At 37.4% G+C, this 19,953-nt stretch overlaps 2 protein-coding genes across 5 annotated transcripts in view; one reads left to right on the forward strand and one right to left on the reverse strand.

The window, feature by feature from the left end:
* Positions 1-19,176, reverse strand: part of ANGPT2 (angiopoietin 2) — a 71,217-nt gene extending 52,041 nt beyond the window's left edge. For both annotated transcript variants that reach the window (XM_073336234.2, XM_073336233.2), the window contains exon 1: positions 18,532-19,176. In XM_073336234.2, the coding sequence (XP_073192335.1) occupies positions 18,532-18,819 (288 nt within the window). In that variant the 5' untranslated portion in view covers positions 18,820-19,176. The remainder of the gene's footprint in view (positions 1-18,531) is intronic.
* The window catches only part of MCPH1 (microcephalin 1), a 231,812-nt gene that overhangs the window by 158,788 nt on the left and 53,071 nt on the right, over positions 1-19,953 (forward strand). The window lies entirely within an intron of this gene.

A 19,953-nucleotide genomic window follows, 5' to 3' on the forward strand; every position in this document is an offset into this window, starting at 1 on the left:
ACGCTACCACTTTTGTCCGTCAGAGGTGTGAAAAAAGTTTCACCGACAAAAGTGCTGGTGTGGAGAGGCTCTCCTGCCGACATAGCTAATGCTGCTGATTGGGGTGGTTTAATTATGCTGGCAGGAGAGCTGTCTCCTGCCAGCAAAGAGTGGCTACCGGTGAGACCTTACAGCAGTACAGCTGTAGCGGTATAGCTCTACTGCTGTAAGGTCCGTAGTGTAGACATAGCCTTAGCCATCAATAGAATATAAGGCTATCTGAGGTTGGGTCATCAGCACTAAAACAACCATTCAGGCTCCCGAAGAGATCTCCCAGGTTCTGCAATAAAGGAGATGCAGTTAAGAAGAGAAAGCTATAGCAAGTAGGTCACTGAGAGATTTCAGCTCTCTGGGAAAGTGCACACCCAACAGACAGAGGAAAATGGACAATCCATTGCTAAAGAGAGGAGAAATGTACTGTACCCACCCTCCTAAGAGAAAAATAGAGCAGAAGAATTCATTAAGCTTGGTACTTTGATTAGATGGCAGAGGAGGAAAGCCTGAACTGCCCACTCACTTGTGAAGAAGTATCTGAGGAGTAAACTCAGAGAAGAGAGATGTGAGGGGGAAAAAACAAGAAAAGGCTCCTAAGCCGCTTACCTCAGTTTGTTGGAGGGATCTAGAGAGGAGAATTTTTTGAGCATAGCAGAGGTTTTCTGAGAAACTAGAAACAGTTTCATTCCCATAAGGTGACAATTGGACACCTAACAGAATGGATTTAGGAATAGTCTGTAGTACAGTAGGTTTGCCAGGATAGCTATACCGGCAAACTCTCTTAATATAGCTTATCCTGGATCCCCAAATGAAATAAACTATACCATCAAAAACACTTTTTGGGTAGTATAACTGCATCTAGTATAGGGCCTCTGCCATTAAAGAAATAGTTTTTTTTTTTGTTTTTTGTTTTTAAACCCTCCTCTAACTACTATACCAGCAAAAATTTTAAGTGTAGACTTGGCTTAACACTTAGCGGTACATTGTGAGGGTAGCAGTAAGAGGAGGTGTCCTCACAAAGTCATCCTATCTCTGTGGTCAAGAGACCTGCAATGTCAGTTGATCATTTTCTTACAGTTTGTTTAAAGCCCTGCTCTCTCCCCTCTTGTTCTTTTCTCTGACAAACACTGAGAAATATGGTGAGACATGAAAGTAGGAGACATAGCAAACCTCCATATTTTCAGCAGAGGAGGCAAGAGTTTGAGAAGGCCATTTCTGACCCTCTTTTTATGTTAATCCTGTTTTTCAGCATTCCTATTAATCCCTTCCCCCAGAAATAGCTATAGTGGTTGTCTTTGCATATAGTGCTACAGTAGCGCAGCTATCGCATGTTAGTGAAGACACTATTCTGCCAACAGGAGAGTGTCTCCCCTTGGCATAGTTAATCCACCTTCCCAAAGAACTCTCCCATCAACATAGTGCTGTCTACATAGAGGGTTAGATAGGTATAACTGTTGCTCAGGGGTTTGGATTTTTCATACCCGTGAGTGACGTAGCTATACCAATATAGATCTGTAGTGTAGGCTTGGTCGTAGTTGTCCTCAGACTTTGATTATGTTCAGCAGTGTGCTCTGCAAATTATGTATTTTAAACTTTTGTAAAATACTAAACATTATTTGGCATTATGGAACACGAGTGAGTTAATATTCAAACTTACAAAGAGCTCTTCTTCAGGTCTGCGAAACATACTCAGAGTGTCACAGCTAAATACAAACAGTTGAACATATTTCAAGGGACCATTCATGGTAAAGTGGCCCATTAACAGCTCTCTAGTCATAGATGGGGAAGAGGGGGGAAAAGCTGGGGGTGAATTAAGTGGGTTATAGACTGTTGTAAGAAGACCTAAAGGTATAGAATCTAGCAAAGTTATGAATTAAAGCTCAAGGCTTGTCTTTTGAGGGTGTTGTGCAGGTTTCCTTTGAGAACGAGGATTGAGAGGTCAGATATAGAATGATTGCTTTGTGAAAAGTGTTCACCCACAGGTATATTTGTTTTTGTCATTTATTGTTTTTCTGTGTGAGTTCATTCAAGAGCTTAGTGATTGTCTGGTTTCATCCACATAGTTGTTGTTGGGGCATTTAGTGCACTGGATGAGGTACAGCACATGTTGTGATAGGCATGTGTAGGACGCATGGACTGTAAAAGGTGTGTTGTGGGGAGTGTTGATCATAGTAGCAGTGGAAATATGTGTACAGGATTTGCATATTTTATGGTAGGGTCAGTACTGCTTTGAGTTCGTGTGTCCTGATCTGTGGGGAGCATACTTCTGATGAGGAGGTTGGTGTGTGTGAAGGCCAGAAGATGGTGTTCAGGAACAATTTCTTTCAGGATGTGTTCCCCATGTGTATGGATATCCCAATGTGGGCTGGTAGGTGACAACTAGAGGTGTGTGCTCAGAGGGGGCTTTATTTTTGTATTGAAGCAGGTTCTTCTAGGGTATTTGGGATGGCCTGTTTCATAATGCAATCTGTTTCTCTGCAGTGTCCTTATTTCATGAAAGTGGTGGTAAGTGTGTTAAGGAATATATCTTGGACTTCCTGTCGTACCTGAGTTCCTGGCTGTAGATAACAGATTTCTTGGTGTTTGGCATGGTCAGTGGATCTGTGAAGATAGATCCATGGGTTTCTTGTATATAGTTGTCTCTAGGGTTCCATTGTTGAAGCTGATTGTGGTGCCCAAGAAGTGGATGTTAGTATGGGCGTGTTCTACAGAGAGTTTGATGGATGGGTGGTAGGGTTATTGAAGTTGTGGTGTAAATCCTGTGAGGGAGTTTAGGTTATCCCTCAAGAGGATGAAATATCATCAATGTAGCTCAAGTATATCATTGGTTTCATGCTGCATTCAACCAGAAATTCTTCTTCAAGGTGGCCCATGAAGAGGTTGGCATACTGGGTAACCATCCTACTATTCATGGCTGTCCTCATACTTTGTCCAAAGTGTTTTGTTCTTGAATGTAAAATTGTTATGTGTGAGGATGAAATGGATGAGTTTGACCATTTGATTGAGGTAGATATCTCAGGGTTTGAGATATCTGGTAAATATTTGAGGCAGACAGCGATGCCATCATTGAGTGATGTTGGTGTATAGGTAGGTGACATCCATGGAGGTAAGGTTGGTGTCTCTTTCACCAACAGAAGTTGGTCAAGTAAAAGATATTCCCTCAACCACCTTGTCTCAATAATGTCCTGAGACCAACATGGCTACAACAACACTGCATACATTATGGAACATAGCAATTATTTCGTGCAATTAATCTCCTAAATTGATTTAGAAAAAATCTGAGGTGAAAAAACTAAAATAAAACAAGGTCTGCATGATATTTAGTTAGGAAAATATGTATAATTGCTTTGTTTCTCTATACTGCATTCATTACGTTGTCTAAGTTTCCTGTTTCTAATTCTCTAGATTTTATTGGACAAAATGAGAGAGATTGAAAGAGTCACTGTAGTCACTTACAAAAAATAAACTATACCTCTAGCACAATTAGGGCCTTGGTCTCACTTTCTTGCCTGTTTCAGAGTGTCTGCTGTATGGCCCCATTCAGTTTCTCACTGGCTGACTGAGTCACATGAGGTAGCATCTGTCCCACAACCTGGAGCACCTTTTAAAGCACTTCCCCCAAATGTACAGATGTGGCAGTGGGAATTAGTTCAGGTGGCCCTGGTGGAACTCCTGGGAGTGCTAACCCACAGATGCATTCTTGCTCAGGCTGGAGATCATAGTGTATATAGACTTAAAATACAAGTCTCTGAAATCTATGTCATTTAAATGACTATGTTTTTTTAATTTAAAGCTAAGAGATTAAATATTACATTTTATGTTTTTATTCAAAATTAAAAGCTACACTAAGTGTTGCTTAAGGTGAAGTTGTTTTCCTGTATGTCAATGAACATGTATAACAGTAAAATATATTTCAGGCTTTATACGAAGGAAAAAGTATAGTTTGGTTAAACATACGAGCATACAAGTCTTCCATCATTCTTACAGGTACAGAAACATTAATATTTTTTCCAGAAATATCAAATTTGAGAAATCTTAAGCCAGTCTTTGACAGTGGGGTTCCTGAACTCAGATTTAGCTATCATGTATACTGTAATATAGAAAGAATGAAAAAAGATATTAATTGTTCTCACCATACTCTGCATTAATTTGCTCACATTTGTCTCTGCATGGCTGTAACTTCTCAGTAATATGAAGGCTAAACACTGTTAAGATTTCTATTTTGCAAACGTTCTAGTTTTCTTTATCTCCATATTTGTTTTCACTTTTTGACAATGTTAGCTATTAACTAAAATGGAAGCATAAATTGAAAATATTGCTAGCACTTTCATGTTCCATTTATATTACTGGACCTAAGGAAACAAATTTTAAAGTATTATCTTCATGTTTAAAAAGAAAAAAGCTAGCTTCATTTGCCTATTTGTGATCATGTTCTCTTTGTATAAAAATTCCCAATTAAAAGTATGTAACATGAGGTTTTTGTTGCAACAGTATTAGAAAAATAAAATAAATCTTATTCCATTTTACTAAAAGCCAAAACGGAATCAGGAATTTAGTGTTCTGCAACTTGAAGAAAAATGAATAGACTATAAAATAAGCACATGATTTCAGGCTGGAAGAAAGTCAGTTTAAAATTGTTTGCAGTGTTGTCAATTTAAAACTGGTTTATTGCTGTTGATGCTTAGGGCAGGAAGTCCCTTTAGACTTCTGTTTCACAAGGGAAAAATAATCCTCTTGAGAATGCATGTGGAAATGCTTGAGAAGCCTGCAGTGTTAGTTCTTTACATGCCCTACTGAGTGTATTTGTGCCAGACCAGGCCTCCTGCTAAGCTTTTGTCTCATCTCTCTTTTCTGTTGTCCCCCCACCATCCCCCCCCAAAACAAAGTGAAAGTAAAAGTAAAAACATAAATGAATAATATCTGGACATCCATTGGGATATATTGGAAAATGTTCACAATACAATTTTAGAATAAAATGCTAAAGGTTTAAGTGATAGTGTTTAGAATAGTAAATAAGCACATTAAAAACAAATTATATGCCTGATGTCCCCTTCAGGGAAATAAACTGTTAAGATAAAGATGAAAATCAAATCTCCATTAATGACATGAAACCTAATGAATATAAATATCTCCATTGTCTTCACAAGCATATATAAAACATGACAATGTCAAGAGAAATAGTCTCATCTGAAAGCACAGTGGTTTATGTGGAGCTTCTCAATACTAAAAGATTTTGTAGCATTATATGAATATTTTCCCTTACGTATTTTGAGCTAACTGCAAATATTGTGACCCAAATGACTATTGTGAAAAAGCACAAGAGTACATAGTAGGTAGAGAGGGATTTTCAGATCTCAAGATATCCAAAAGCTCTTCACAATTCCAAATATTGTAATTTGTAATCTCACATATGCAAATCATATTTTTTCCTAAATAGTTTGCCATTTAAAAGAGAGTGAAGGTATTTAATATCCTTGAAGATATTTAATATTGGGGTGGATGTATATTTTAGACTATCTGGACTATAAATGAAAATGACTCACATCTATTTTAATTTCTGTGCTTGAGGTTTCTTTAAATATTCTCGGCAAATAAATGCATGCTAGAAAACATTGTAATAGTTTTAATCACTTTCTGTATGAAACCCAATGTGTAAATATATCAGTAAAAAGCAAAAAAACCCAACCTATTATATAATCAGAAATAGATTAAATTACCTGAGCTTTTATTCTAAAACACTGTTTTTCAGGATCAAAGCTAAGTGGTATTTGCTCTTAGAAGGCAGGGAAGGAATTCATAAAGTTCCCATTAGTCTAAAAATAAAGGACAAATAAATAAATAAATGTCTGAGTCATTAATGGCATTTTGCCGAAGTTTAGTAGCAATGAAGCCAGGAAGACAGTGAGTCAGTGGTGCTCCTGCTATTCACTAGACTGTGTATAAAAAGTCTTGTGTGAACATAATGAATGGGTTCATCCAAACCACTTTAAGCTATTTAGAGTTAGGACTCCTCGTTTACAAAGAATATAAGTAACCTTGCCACACGTTACTTAATTTTTTATTCAAGATTCGTGTCAGGCCAGACTTTCATTATAACCAATTAAATATTCTCACTTTTTTGGAGAGGATGTGGGATATCTAAAGCCTTTGCATTGTCAGTATTAGTAATATTTGTACAGCACCAATAATGAGCGGGGACCTTTTGCAAACGGGTATAAAGACGTGTTCCTGCCCTGAAGAAAATACAGTCTGAATAAACTGTCAGTACTCGGGAAGTGAAGTAATCCTTAGCTACTTGCTTAGTCTGTTTTCAGCAGGACAGTGAACGGGATAGAACAAATAGACTATAAGTGACTTGCTTCATTAGTAGTACTTATCACCAGGGATGCTCTGGGATCTGTATGCATACAGGTATTGTCCAACAAATGTACTAACACCATGAAGTTTTTAGGAAGTTAGTGGAGCTACTTGGGATTAAGCTCTCTCGTTACCTTTTTATTGTACTTTAGTTCCCAGATCCACTGAAGTCTGTCATAAATTTCTCCTTTGAGAAGATACCCTGTTTTACAAATGTCTTATGACATGGGCTGACCTATAATAACTGAATTATTTTAGGAGGTAAAAAGTAAAAACTTCCTTTCAAAATTTGCTCGTAGTGGAAATGCTAGGCATTCACAATTTGCTCTAATATTTTATAGTAGTGCTTTTCAGGGAAGCAGTAATCTTACTTTGCACCCGCACCAGAAGAAAGAATGATTTGGAGTTCAGAGATCAAACTAGTTAGGAAACTGGAGAACACAATTAGTCCCTCGTTGGTTATAAAATTTGGGTGCGTCTCATTTCAAGAGTGTTCTCAGTGGACCTTTTAGCGTCAACCTGTTAGGTGCAGAATTATTGGCATTTTCCAGACTTACAGAGAGGGAGCACTGAAAACATTCACAATATTTCTTAAACCCTGGAACACTTTTGACTCCAAGTCAGTAACATTTTGTAAAATAAACCTCCTCTTTCTGAAGAAACTTCATGTGAAAAATCAGCCACTTCTTTTTTTAGGATGAAGACAGGCATGGTTTTGAACATGTAGTATTTTGAACCAGTGCATGCATTGTTGTTTGCTGATGTTCACTTTTAGTGGATTACATTTTATTGCTAACAATATGTGTTGTAATGTTCCTCCCAGTGTCACTTTTTTTTTAAAGTTATTATTTGCAGAGATTTTTCTTTACAGACTGTAGTAACTCTCTCTAGGTTGTTTCCCTTATTGATGTTTTTGAGTGGGTCCTGGGAGCCTCCTGTTAAAATTTCACCACCAAACAGAAGGAAAGGTGAAAAGGATTTCCCTGCCCCTTATGGCGTTAACCTCTCTGGATAGCACTAAAACAAACTTGTCAGAGATGACATCCCTGAGGCTCCTAACAGTACTTCTGAAGAGAAAATGTTTGACCTTTAAGTGGACCAGATTGCACTCAATGGCAGGTCTTTCAGAAAAAATTTAGCTGGGAAGGACCTTATAAGACCACCCTGCTACAAAGTACACAAGCTGAATACTTTGCAACTTAATACATTCGTTTGCCAAATGGTATTTTTTACTCCTTTTCTTTTATTGTTCCCTCTGCACAGTTAGAGCTTTCAAAGTATTCCAACCTGAAGAACAGCTAGGATGCTATTCTGCCTAAGAACTAAGAAATACAAATATGTGGTGGAAGATTGAAGTCCTCCTGTAGGTGACATGTAATATCTCTTAAACAAAACACGACACTGCAAATGCTAATGATGGGAGTAGTGCTTAGTTCTGTGTTTAACATTGACACTCGAGGAAAATTATTTATAAATGTTACCTTAATTAAAATGACTTCCCACCTCAATAGGCTTGTGCTTTGGGGTTAGTTCTCCTCATTTGTTTTGTTAAAAAGGCACCCACACTGCCTGGCTCACTGATGGTCAGAAAACTGGGCAGTCATGTTATAGTGTTGCCTCTTGTGTACAACTCCAGCCAGGACTCCTGAAAGCCAGGAGCCAGATCTTCCACTACTCTGTAAATGAAGCTGCCTCCTCCACACTTCCCAGAACCAAGAGCAGCCACTGTCTGGATAAAGCGGAACCCATTGCCACTGGCATCAGGCCAAGGGAAGCTCCTACCACATCTACTGAGAAATGAAGAGGGATGGAGAGATAAGAAAGTTTAAGTAGTAGGGACTGAGAAGAAATGAGTCTGGGTTGGGAGTCCTGAATAACAGGGGAAGTGGGGAAGGAGAAGGCTGGGCTGGGGAAGCTGGGCCCAGAATGAGTTAGAGGAGGAAATAAAGGGGTCCAAGCGCTAGAAAAAAAACTGGACATGAACTGGTCATGTAAGTGGCTGCATGTGGAAGGAGGCCAAAGAGTCTTCAGGAGTAATGAATTGCAGGGAAAAGGGCTGAGAACTGATTTTAAAAACGGGTGGAAGGAAGGGGTTATTTTTGTATTTGCTTGAGGCTAAAGAGAATTGATTGCAAAGTTGGTGGGGAAATTCATTTGGAAAAATTATTGTAAGTGAAAGGAGGATGGAGAATTAATTTTATATGAAAGGAAATGGATTGGATGGGGAACTGAGAAAGAGAGCTCTCTCATGTGCTAGAGGAAGGGAGGAAGGTGGGGTAGTCTGTGTGATTGTGATTGGCTGGATGAAAAAGGAAGTGTTTCATGAGATGGCCTCACTATTAACAGGTTTCAGAGTAACAGCCGTGTTAGTGTGTATTCGCAAAAAGAAAAGGAGTACTTGTGGCACCTTAGAGACTAACTAATTTATTTGAGCATCCGATGAAGTGAGCTGTAGCTCACGAAAACTTATGCTCAAATAAATTGGTTAGTCTCTAAGGTGCCACAAGTACTCCTTTTCTTTTCACTATTAACAGTTGCTCTACAATATGACAGTGCTTGGGACTCACTGCTCTAATGTACTATTCTATTGTCTTCCTGGGATATTTTTTTTAAAAAGCTTCAAAAGAAAAATGCAACAATCTAGTAACAAGACCCTTGCTGGAGCACAGTCCCCTTGTTTGGCAAACAGTATTTTTACATCTTTTGCTGTTTAATGGTCTCATAATCCTTGTATGTGCAATGGTTAGTACTTTCAAATGCGGCCATATTGTTTATATTGTGTTGTGGCTGACATGCCCTTCTAAGTATCTCTTTATTAACCTTAGATGTTGCCCTTTTGGAATTTGTACCATGTTTCATTATGTGTAAAGAATCTTTCAAAAAGCTTGGTTGTTAAAGGCTCCAGAGAGAGTCATGATGATATCCTTTTATTTAGTATTTATTTGTATCTGATTATAAAATAAAAGTTGAGGTGACAGGATAGAGGCTGAGGAGGTGTGTGAAACAGAAGTGCAAACGCAGGGATAGATACTATGGGCCAAAGTCAGCCCTCATGCAAGCAAGCTCTATTGAAGTCAACTGTGTCACTTTCATTCCGATATATGTGTCTCAAGTTTGGGTATATTGTAATTGACTGTTCATCTAAAACTCTGTGACCTTTTGCTTTATCCAGCTGTGAAAATTGGGTCTAAGGAGGGGAGCCTGGTGTTTATTGAGTTTGACTTGCTCTGTTTTTGGAAAGCCTTATAGATGTATTTAATTAGCTTACATTTCTGAAGGGATCAAGCAGAGACAAACAAGGGAATTGTTTCTTTAAACCCATGAAGCTGCACTGGGGGAGTTTTCTTGCACATTAAATTGAGACTGATTGCACAGGTTACCCCCTGTTACAATGTAGGGAAATGTAAAAATGTACTGCACAGCTAGGCCAATGTATCTCAGTCTTGATCTGTGCCATTCTTGGCATTCTAGCACTGACTTCTTCCAGGACAGATATTGCCAATTGTGCCACATTCTGTGTTGGTTTGTATTTTAAAAAAGCAAGAAATAGAGGATTACTGTTACTTGCCTGATTAGTGCCACTTAAGAGGATGCTTTATACTGTATTTGGTTACAAAACTGAACAAATTTGAACTAAGTGTCCAGAAGCTGACCAGTCCTTGTTGTGACTGAAATGAAGTGGGAGAAAAAATAGTTGTTTACCAAACAATTGATCTCAATTAACAAAATGTTGCTGTTGAAAGTAAAAATCTATGGGAAATATGTTCCATTATTCTTTAGCCTGAGCCCAATATATCAGTAAACTCTCTCAAGCAACTGATTCCTGATGGATTATACAGATGTCACTAACCTGGATGGTTCTTGTAATGGAAGATAAAACTCTGGAAATATTTAAGTGATGGCTTTCACATCTCTGTTTTGGACTGATGTGTTTATCTTTTGAGCACGGGATTTGAAGGTACTAATCCTCATTATAAAAAGCAACACTTTTTCCTATTCCAAATAATTGAAATTTTCTTCTCCTAAAAGTTCTAGCATATAGTCCTAAAAAGCCAAAGAAATTTACAAATTACAGAATATACATATAAATTTTTTTATTCTGGTATTATCTTAACTCGTATTCCATTTGCTAGAAACAATCCCATTCTATTTAACTAGAATTGGAAAATGAAGAGAATTGAGACATCATGTTTTATATGCTAACTTTGGGGTCAAATTTAATTATCCAGGTCATGAAAGTTTCATTTTTTTTTTTTTTTTTTTTTAGTATACTTGTCAGTTTTCATTATCACAATGAGTGCGCTAACATAAGATTTTTCAGAGTCTAAAAATATAAATAATAAAATAAATAGATATGCCTGTTCAAGAATTCCTGTTGCACTAGACACAGCTGTTGCAATGTGTTCTACAGGCTTTCCTCTCTAGAAAATTTAAGATGAATAAGGCTGCCTTTGCTGTTCCGCGGGACATTGTAAAATTTCAGTTGTTGTATAAAGTCAACGATATATAGTTGAGGTGATATGAGTGAAGGGTACTCTATAATCTCTAATTCTGTTCAGTACTCAAGCTGCACATGATACGAAACCTACAACTGTAAGGTATGATTTTCACTAGAGTATCAGATGGTGTCATAGGATATTGCACATTGCTTGGTTTCAGCAGGAATCTCTGAAGTCCATTGGTCTGGAAAGAAGTGGGCCAACTGCTGATTCACCAGCACCTTTTAGATGTTCTTCAAATGTCACCCATCCAGGGAAGGGATATCTCATTTCCAGGCCTCTTGTAAAGGAGAGAGCAAGTAAGAGAAAGTCAAGGTCGTTGGGGAAGAGGAAGATGACTGAGGATAGGGAGTCTTTGTTATAGCCCCAGTAGGGGTGGAAGTCCTTGGGATAAGCTAACAAACATTTTGAGGCTTTTTGGAGGAAGCAGTGTAGAGACAGAGTGCCTGTAGCTTCATAGACTTCCCAAATTAATACATAATAATTCCTTAGTAGTATACTAGAATCAACATTCTATAAATTATATGGGGGGAGGGGAGGAGTCTATTCACCATCAGAGAACTCTAGACTAATTCCTGTCCATGCTAGTTGCTGGATGCATTTTGACTCAAATCTTTCAGTATCCTAATTTGAGGTTTAGCCATGCTATACAGGCTGATGAAGACAAAAAGCATTTGCAGTAATATGTTTATGGTGTGATGCAGTGAAAATGCAGAAAGCAAGCTGTTAAAGAAGGGAGTTAATGCCATATGACATGCTTTCTTGGGCAACTTGAATTCTGACACTGAGTGTGTTTGCAGAACCATTTAGGTGTGGAATCTCTTGATACAAAATTTGGATCTGGATTTTGTAATCTGAAGTGTTCTTGAACATTGTGTGGTTTATTTGGAGTGTAAGGCACTTGAGATGCACCAAACAGAGCATTCCATCCTGTCTTAAAGAGCAAACGTGTATTTTCCCTTGTACTCTGGAGATACCTTCAGAGAGTGGGATAAGTCTGTTAAAAAGAAAGCCAAGTTGATCAATAATTTTTCCAGTTGACAAGCAATTTTGTAGGAAGGGACATTAGCTTAAATCATTCTACTGTAAAATTTAACGGTATAGGTTCCATACTGCTAAAGCAGATATTTGTAGGGATTAAAACAGACTTTTAAAAAGCAAAATTTCATTTGACATGATTACACTTTGTAGATTTTTTGTGACATTTTCTGTCAAATTCTCTGGTGCTGCTTTTATTCACTTTTTATTTCTGGTATTAATTAATTATCATGAGGGACTTATAGGTGTCATCTGATGCATTTGTATTGCAAAGTCACTCAGGAATCCCTAGTCACCAGGCATCCTTGTTAGGCATCTAACACAAGCGTAGGAAAGATGAAGGTAATACTCCATTCCCCATTTTGTCGGTCTTCTTGCCTCTCCCTCAAACCAATGGTTTTGGAATTGTTCTGCTGCTCTTGCATGCCAGGCCAGGGTGAAGCAGCAATGCCAACCACAATAATTTAATTAGCAATGCTGACAAATTAGCACCTCCTGTGAGGGGTTCTCTCTCTTTCCCTCAATTCCCCCTCCCCCCCTCCTTCCCCCCAGCCAGAAGGGACTGATCTGACTGCTTTGGTGCTGATTCAGATTCTATTTGAGTGAGCTGATGGGGCTATATGGCTTGTTATTCTGATGATCCCTTCTCTAGCAGTTAAGTTATTCACCAATGTTGCAGACCTTGACACTAATCCAGAGACTGTATTTTCTAAATCACGTTATCTCCTTGTATATGTCCAATTCTATAATGTGACTATGATGCAGAAAGTAGCATTTCATTGCACCCTGTACTGGCTTTCAGCCAAAGCTATTAAAAAATAAAGCAATAAATGTGGCATGAGGCTGTTGTATAAAAAGTGTGGTAAAACTTGTCAAATAAAATGCATGTATTCTGCGCTCTTCACTGAACAGACTTGATTTACTATGAGAAGTGGTTGTGAATCAAATAAGGAAAAATGCAGTGAACTTTTCAAAACCCCAAATACTGTAATACTAAATAATATATAATATGTATAGCTCTTGAGAGTATTAATGTTTAGAATTGTGAATGGACCCTGTTGTCTGTCTTATACAGAGCTCAATGCTGACAAAATACTTGTTTATAGTTGGGGCAAAGGAGTTTTCAGTGAGAGTAGTAATCACATCAGTGCTGCTGATTGTTTTGCTTGGTACGTTTTATAAAGAACTAGATACTGATGCACCTGTTGCATAGTTGCATACATATTTTTAAAAAACAAATGCAAAAGGAGGACCAGTGGTAAGATAATTGTACCCATAAAAAAGAAACCCAGTTTTTAAAGGTAACTGTCTCTGCATGTAAGGCTATGGGAACTTTATGGAGATTATGCTCTCAGACTCCAAGGGCAGGCTCTGGCTGGAATGTGTGAAATGGGGATGCAAGCAGGCATCTTAGTCGGACTTTAGTCCTGGAAACTGTCTGCTCAGTCATCTCCAGGTTTGGCTGCTACATGTACAAGAAGAAGAGCAGTTTAAAGGGGAAAATGTCAGTCAGGAATGAATTGGGAAAGCCCCCAACTGCTGCTCCAACTATCCATATGCCTAAATTGCGATCCTAGTTGATGCCCAACATGAGCCAGATGGTAAATCCTCAGTCTCATTTTTGTATTGTAGAATTGCACAAGAAACATTCTGCTACTGTTTGGCTGGTTTCATCTTGCCATAGAGTTTCATATTGAAAATTGGAATTTTGCAATTTAGAATAATGACATTAGCCTTTCCTTTAAGCTTGTGCGGGAATGCAATTTCAAAACATTTTTCTGGGATTTATCTACATGACTTACATTAATAAATTGAATAGTTGCTTGGAAAATTTGCCCCAAAACATAACACTGATACTGTCTCAAAGTGGGGAAAAAAAGGTATTTTCTTTTTGTGTCCTGCCAGTACTCTTCTGCTTAACAAATATGTAACTGGTAGATGGAAACATGTAAGTGAAAACAGATGTGTTATGTAGGAAAGGAATGTAGTTCTTAGATTTGAGAGTTAGAATCATCTGTTGGATACTGCAAAATATAAAACATTAACTGACTTTTTAATAACATGTATTTTTGTCCCTATGCATTGCATAAAAGTTTGGTTTATGGAATATTTAATATATTTCCTTTTATATTCACGGCGCTGAAAAAGGTTTCATAATAATTTAATTAAGTAGTGATGCAGTAGTTGTGTAGGCAAATGAGCATTTGCTGGTAGTATTCTCATGTAGTCTAAGATTTTCGAACTTCTTTTGATTGAGAAGAAACATTGGTCAATTGAGGTAATTTCAAAGTGTCAGAGGATTTTTAATCTCAAACTGAACAGAGAAAGGAAAATGAATTTGTTTAATATTACCGAAAAGAGTGAAACTCTACCAATACACCTGCACCCCATAATAATCCACTTTAAGGTCAGTAGTGGATACGAACCAAGTTCTGCTGTTGGATTAGACCTGGACTGTCCTGGTGCAGACTACTACCAGCTGGTCTGTCTTGTCCCAGTCAGCAGATACCCAATTTATTTTGTACAGTTTAAGTTCAGTACTCCATGGTCAATATGTTGTCTTTAACTGTTGCTAATAACATAGCCTAGGACTGCGCAGCAAATTTGTTAAATAGGGTCACTCTTTACAGAGAGCCATCCCTCTTGTTTTAAAGTTGCTAGGTACAAAGATGTGAATACAATGATCTTAGCATCTGTTCTCAAGCTGATATACATGGAGCTTTGGCTGTGAAATTGCCATTATTCAAATGAGTGATATCTGCTGCTAATTTTAATAGGATTTGGTTTATTCATAAACCTTAGGGACAGGAGTTGTATACCTTGCAGCAGCAATGTTTCAAGATCTGCTATTGCTGCATAACAAAAATTCACAATAGGAATAGTAACTACTGCATAAGCCTGGAAAATTAAAATGTTAGTGGTGTATCTTAATTGTCCCCTCCTCCTTCCCCTGAACTGGTTTAAAGTTGAAATGTACGCAGGGTTATTTGGCACTCCCCCACCCCCATTTCAAAACAAATAGGATAAACAAATACCATGTTACAATAGGTAAACTGATCCTTTGGGATGGGGGATGTCCAGAAGGATTGCTCCCTTTGGGTATGTCTATACAGCAAACAAAATCCTGTGGCTGGCCCTTGCCAGCCAATTCTGGCTCCCAGTGTCAGGCTGTGGGGCTGTTTCATTGCTCTGGGACCCTACAGGGTCCTAGAGCCGAGGCTGCATAGAGCCGAGGCTGCATAGAGCCGAGGCTGCAGCCTGAGCCCAGAAGTCTACGCAGTAATGAAACAGCCTTGCAGCCTGAACCCTGTGAATCCAAGTCAGCTGGCACAGGCCAGTCGCTGGTTTTTCTTTGCTGTGTAGACATACCATTAATGTGCAGGATTGCACAATTGCGTTAGGTGCATTATGGCTTTTTTGCCTTCCACTGTAGCAGCTATTGCTAGATGCTTGATGGTATCTGATGGCTTATTCCCAGTTTCCTTCAAATTTAATGATCAACATCAGTTATCAGAAAGGTATCTCTGTTTATAAATCACTAAAAATGGTCGCAGTATAGATTTAGGTACTGTATTTACAGTGATAACATCCGTTATTAGCATGGTTCTCAGCAACGAATATGGTACCATGAAATAAGATACAATGCGTGGCAATTATAGGCCAAATTCTCCTCTTATTTACACAAAAGCAAAAACAGTCCTGTGCAACTAATTGTCTTCCCATTGTGTTTGTCTGTTAACCAGATACAGTGTACGTTTCTCAGGCTGTTCCATTCATATAGTCCAGTGTTCATTCAGAAACATAACATTTCCTTTGGTTGATAGATTAAAGGGGGAAATGTGAAATTGTTTTGGGATGTGCAATACACTTGGAACAAAGCCTGTAAAGTTAATTTACGTTAGAAGCTTGTGAGACAATTTTAGATCATTTTAATTTCACTTCAAAATAAAAAGATGCCACGTCTCAACTGTGCTTTCCTGAATAAATAATTTTTTAGAAGAACAAAAGACATGATACTTCTCAAGTTCAATGTAATCACTAAAGAAGAAATTGCAGTGAATGTTACAATTTTCTGTCAGTGTTCTAGTAAATTTGATACAATTTAAATTATGAGTTGATTAAAGAGTTTTCATTAATAATCTGAAATATTAATGAAGTAGCATGTAGTATGGTATGTGATAGAATGAAAAAACAGCAAGTAGGGTAGATTAAGCACTTTAAGGCTTTCTATTTGCTTTTCACATCCCCTTAGACCAGGTGTGACTAACAAAGTGAGTCTCCACAGAAGTTGACTTTCTGAGGTGCTCTTTGCAGATATAACAGAAAACAAAGAACCAGGTGTTAAAGCAATGAAAAGGTAAACAGTAAGTCATTCTACAGGATGTTTAGCTGCTAAAACAGTTCAAAATCAGCTCTGTGCTACTATGGAAACATTTGCAGAACTCAAAGAAATACTTCAATTTATTTGAGTCCTCTTTGGGGAAAAAAACCCCTTACCTTTTGAATTCTCAGTGTTGGATTTGCTTATCTATTCTTTTTTAAAAGGATTTCCCAGAGATTGACAGGAAAAAGAGTATTTTGACTAATAGTGGTGGAATTATCCTACAGGTTTTTGCTTTACCTGATGTCTGTTAATTAAGCAAATGCAACATTGTAATAACTGGCATTTAGCACAGAATTCTTCTGTTTGCCTTTAATATTTATTTTATGAAATGGCTTATCAACTGAATAGATTAGACCGGTTTACTTTGTATATTTTCATCTTACATTGCACATCTGTTAGTGTTGGTCTTTAACACTGCAATGGGAAATATTGCTAAATAAATATGAATGTACATGTGTGGAGGGAAATATTTTTTTCTTATGAAATGGGAAGTTAAAGCAAAAGAGTAGTTAATGGCTAGATATTTAAGCTGTAATTTGCAAACTGAGATGCCTAAAATATTAAACACCTTAAACCCCTAAAAGAAGGCTTGTTGTTTAGGGGCCTGCATAGAATCATCCAAGTTTCCAGATTATGGACAGAGTCCAAGGCCTACTTTTACATATGAAAGTACACATTGCTTTATATCTTGAAAATAGGGCTGTTGTGTTTTACACATGCAAATACACTTAGCTGGTTTCACAGGATACATCATACTGTGTATCTGTGTACCTGCTGGGAGGAAGTAAATCCTAATGAGAAAATAATATTTTATAATGATGATTCATTACAAATGTTAAAATAAAGAATAAAGTTTATATTTAAGAAAGTCACTAACATACTGGACTAGTAATGAGCTACTTGCTACTTTTGTTTACAATTCAGAACCATTTTTATGCTGTCATTGAAGCATATGAAGAGGAGTATTTGCAGCATTATATTTTGGTGATTATGTTAAAGCATCATAATACTTTTTGCTTAGAATATAGGCATAATAGTGTGAAACAGATTCAGGATTAGAGCTATACTGTGCAACTAAACTATTCTTCCTGTACTAAGATTAAAATGATACAGCTGCTGGTGTAACTCAAGCTTAAGTCAAAATTTAACATACTGTTTAATGTTTTGGAAATGTCTGAATTAGTTTCTGTAAAAATGTAACTTGTTTGTGTGGAATTGTATGTAATTGTATCCTCTGTTAACATGAACTTTTATCAGTGAATTATTTAATTGCCTTTCCATTATTCATGTAGAAATATATAAATATTGCCTTGTTTGGGGTATGTGTGTACATGTGCATCTGTGTGTGTGCACACTTATGTATTCCCTCAATTTATAACAGGTTGTTTTGTAGGAATTTTGAGGACAGACATACTTTCTGTACTAATGGAAACAATGTTTTGTTTCTGATTTTTCCTTTGTAAACTCTGTAGTTGAGTGGAAGAATTACAGGATTCAAAGGACTTCAGTTAGTGGAGCTTTCTTGAAATTGTCATTTCCCTAGGTTAATTTCACTACAAATCAGTCCCTGGAGATAATCAAAGAAGCATTTGTAGATTGCTAATCTTGAGTCTCATACTTAAATCTCTGTACAATGTGCTGAAAATGACTCCATGTAAATAAACTGTAGGCACTTTTAAATAGAGATAAGCTAGCCACTGTGAGTTGTTTGTAAATAACTAGCTGATCAAGTTTTTCCTATTACTGTTTCATGTTTCAGAGTAGCAGCCCTGTTAGTCTGTATTTGCAAAAAGAAAAGGAGGACTTGTGGCACATTAGGTGCTCAGATAAATTTGTTAGTCTCTAAGGTGCCACAAGTATTCCTTTTCTTTTTACTGTTTCATGTGTGACTTTTCACATGTATGCCCGAAGCCAGCATATATAACTGCTAGTAACTGTTGTCATTAAATTTGAGTTGCTTACAAGCTAAACAGCATACGTGTTCTGCAGAATAATGCAGCTCTCGCTCCCCTTCTACTTATTATATAATGATCCCGGACTTCAAAATGAGCTTTTGATTGAACCTCTTAATTCACAAATGTAGCCTAGGAAAGAAAGTTTGGTGACAATTTTGTGAAATTAGAGATTTACAGAAGTAGAAAAAGCAGCATTAGTAAAAGTATAGAAACATATTACTGTAAGTCATACCCTGTGTTTAGAATAGAAATGATATTGTCTTACCTTCATTAGCCACTGAGTGTTGTTTTCCATGAGGTTTTCAAGTAGTTGCAGTCTTTGTACTGAATCATCATAATCTAGTGGTGCATCCCTCTGCACTGCATTAGACACATAAGAGCTAGAAGAAGAGCGGCAGTTGTCCATCTCAGGCAATAGAAAGGTATAGCTGCATGACCCATGCTGAACCTGATATTGCTTCTTGCCGATAGTCTCCATGCTTTTACGAAAGGAGCTATACCCTGAAGCTAAAACAAGATTACAGCTCAAAATAAAGTAAACAGCCAGCCACATTTTAATTGCTATGATAACCCAGCAAATCTAAAATACTGAAGTATTTTATTTTCAGTATGCTTAACAAGAGTCCAGATTATCAAGTTGACCTGCCCTGAAATTCAGTGCTTTACTGTCATGTGTAAAGTACTCTGAATGAGGGCTTTTTTTTTTTTTTTTTTTACTTTCCCGTTGCAAACTTGGTAAAAAAAAAAAAAAAAGTGCTGTCTTCTCTCCGGCTGTGCCCTAAACTGTCAGATGCAATAGAGAAACAGTCCTGTCTCAGCTGCAAGTTCTGTGTTAGTTTTAAAACTAAGCTTTAATGTTTTCTTCTGCTGGTCTTTTGGCAAGATTTTACAGCTTCGGTATCTGAATCAATCACTTTCCTTTCCTTATATGATAAGTTGATAAGAGTAGCCAGACATGTGTAGCTAAACTGCTCCTCCCTCCTGGCTTATCCGTTATCTTCCTGTAGGGGGGGTCACTTGCAAGGCAGCACAAAGATCAGAGCACACTGCTGAATGCTGTATGGTATGCTGCACTAAATCTCTTGAAAAACTGATCAATTACAGGACCCCTGTGAATTTCTTAAGCACAACTCTAATTACGAATTTCCTAGACATCAGTTCTTATAGCCTCCAAGTATGTTTTCAGTGTGAGCTTGTAAATTTTTTCTTGTGATCATTTTAAAATATGCACACAAAAGTTCCTTTGTTTGTTTGGTCCTCTTAAAGAAAAATTCTTTTGAACTAGGAGTACTTGTGGCACCTTAAAGACTAATCAATTTATTTGAGCATAAGCTTTCGTGAGTTACAGCTCACTTCATGGGATGCATGTGAGTTGTAACTCACGAAAGCTTATGCTCAAATAAATTGGTTAGTCCCTAAGGTGCCACAAGTACTCCTTTTCTTTTTGCGAATACAGACTAACACGGCTGTTACTCTGAAACCGTTCTTTTGAACTGTTTCTCGGCCCAGCATTGCTTGGCTTATGTTTAATAGTTTGTATAAATAAGGAGGAAGACACTTTTCTAATCAGACAAAGGTAGGCTTCAGCTTATCCTTTCAGAAAGAAATCATGCTCTTTTTTAAGAATTGAACCTTCAACTGAACATATTGTCCATAAATACATTCTACTGTGATTAGAATAGAATGA

This window comes from Lepidochelys kempii, chromosome 3, assembly GCF_965140285.1.
Source record: "Lepidochelys kempii isolate rLepKem1 chromosome 3, rLepKem1.hap1, whole genome shotgun sequence".
NCBI classification, from domain to species: domain Eukaryota; kingdom Metazoa; phylum Chordata; order Testudines; family Cheloniidae; genus Lepidochelys; species Lepidochelys kempii.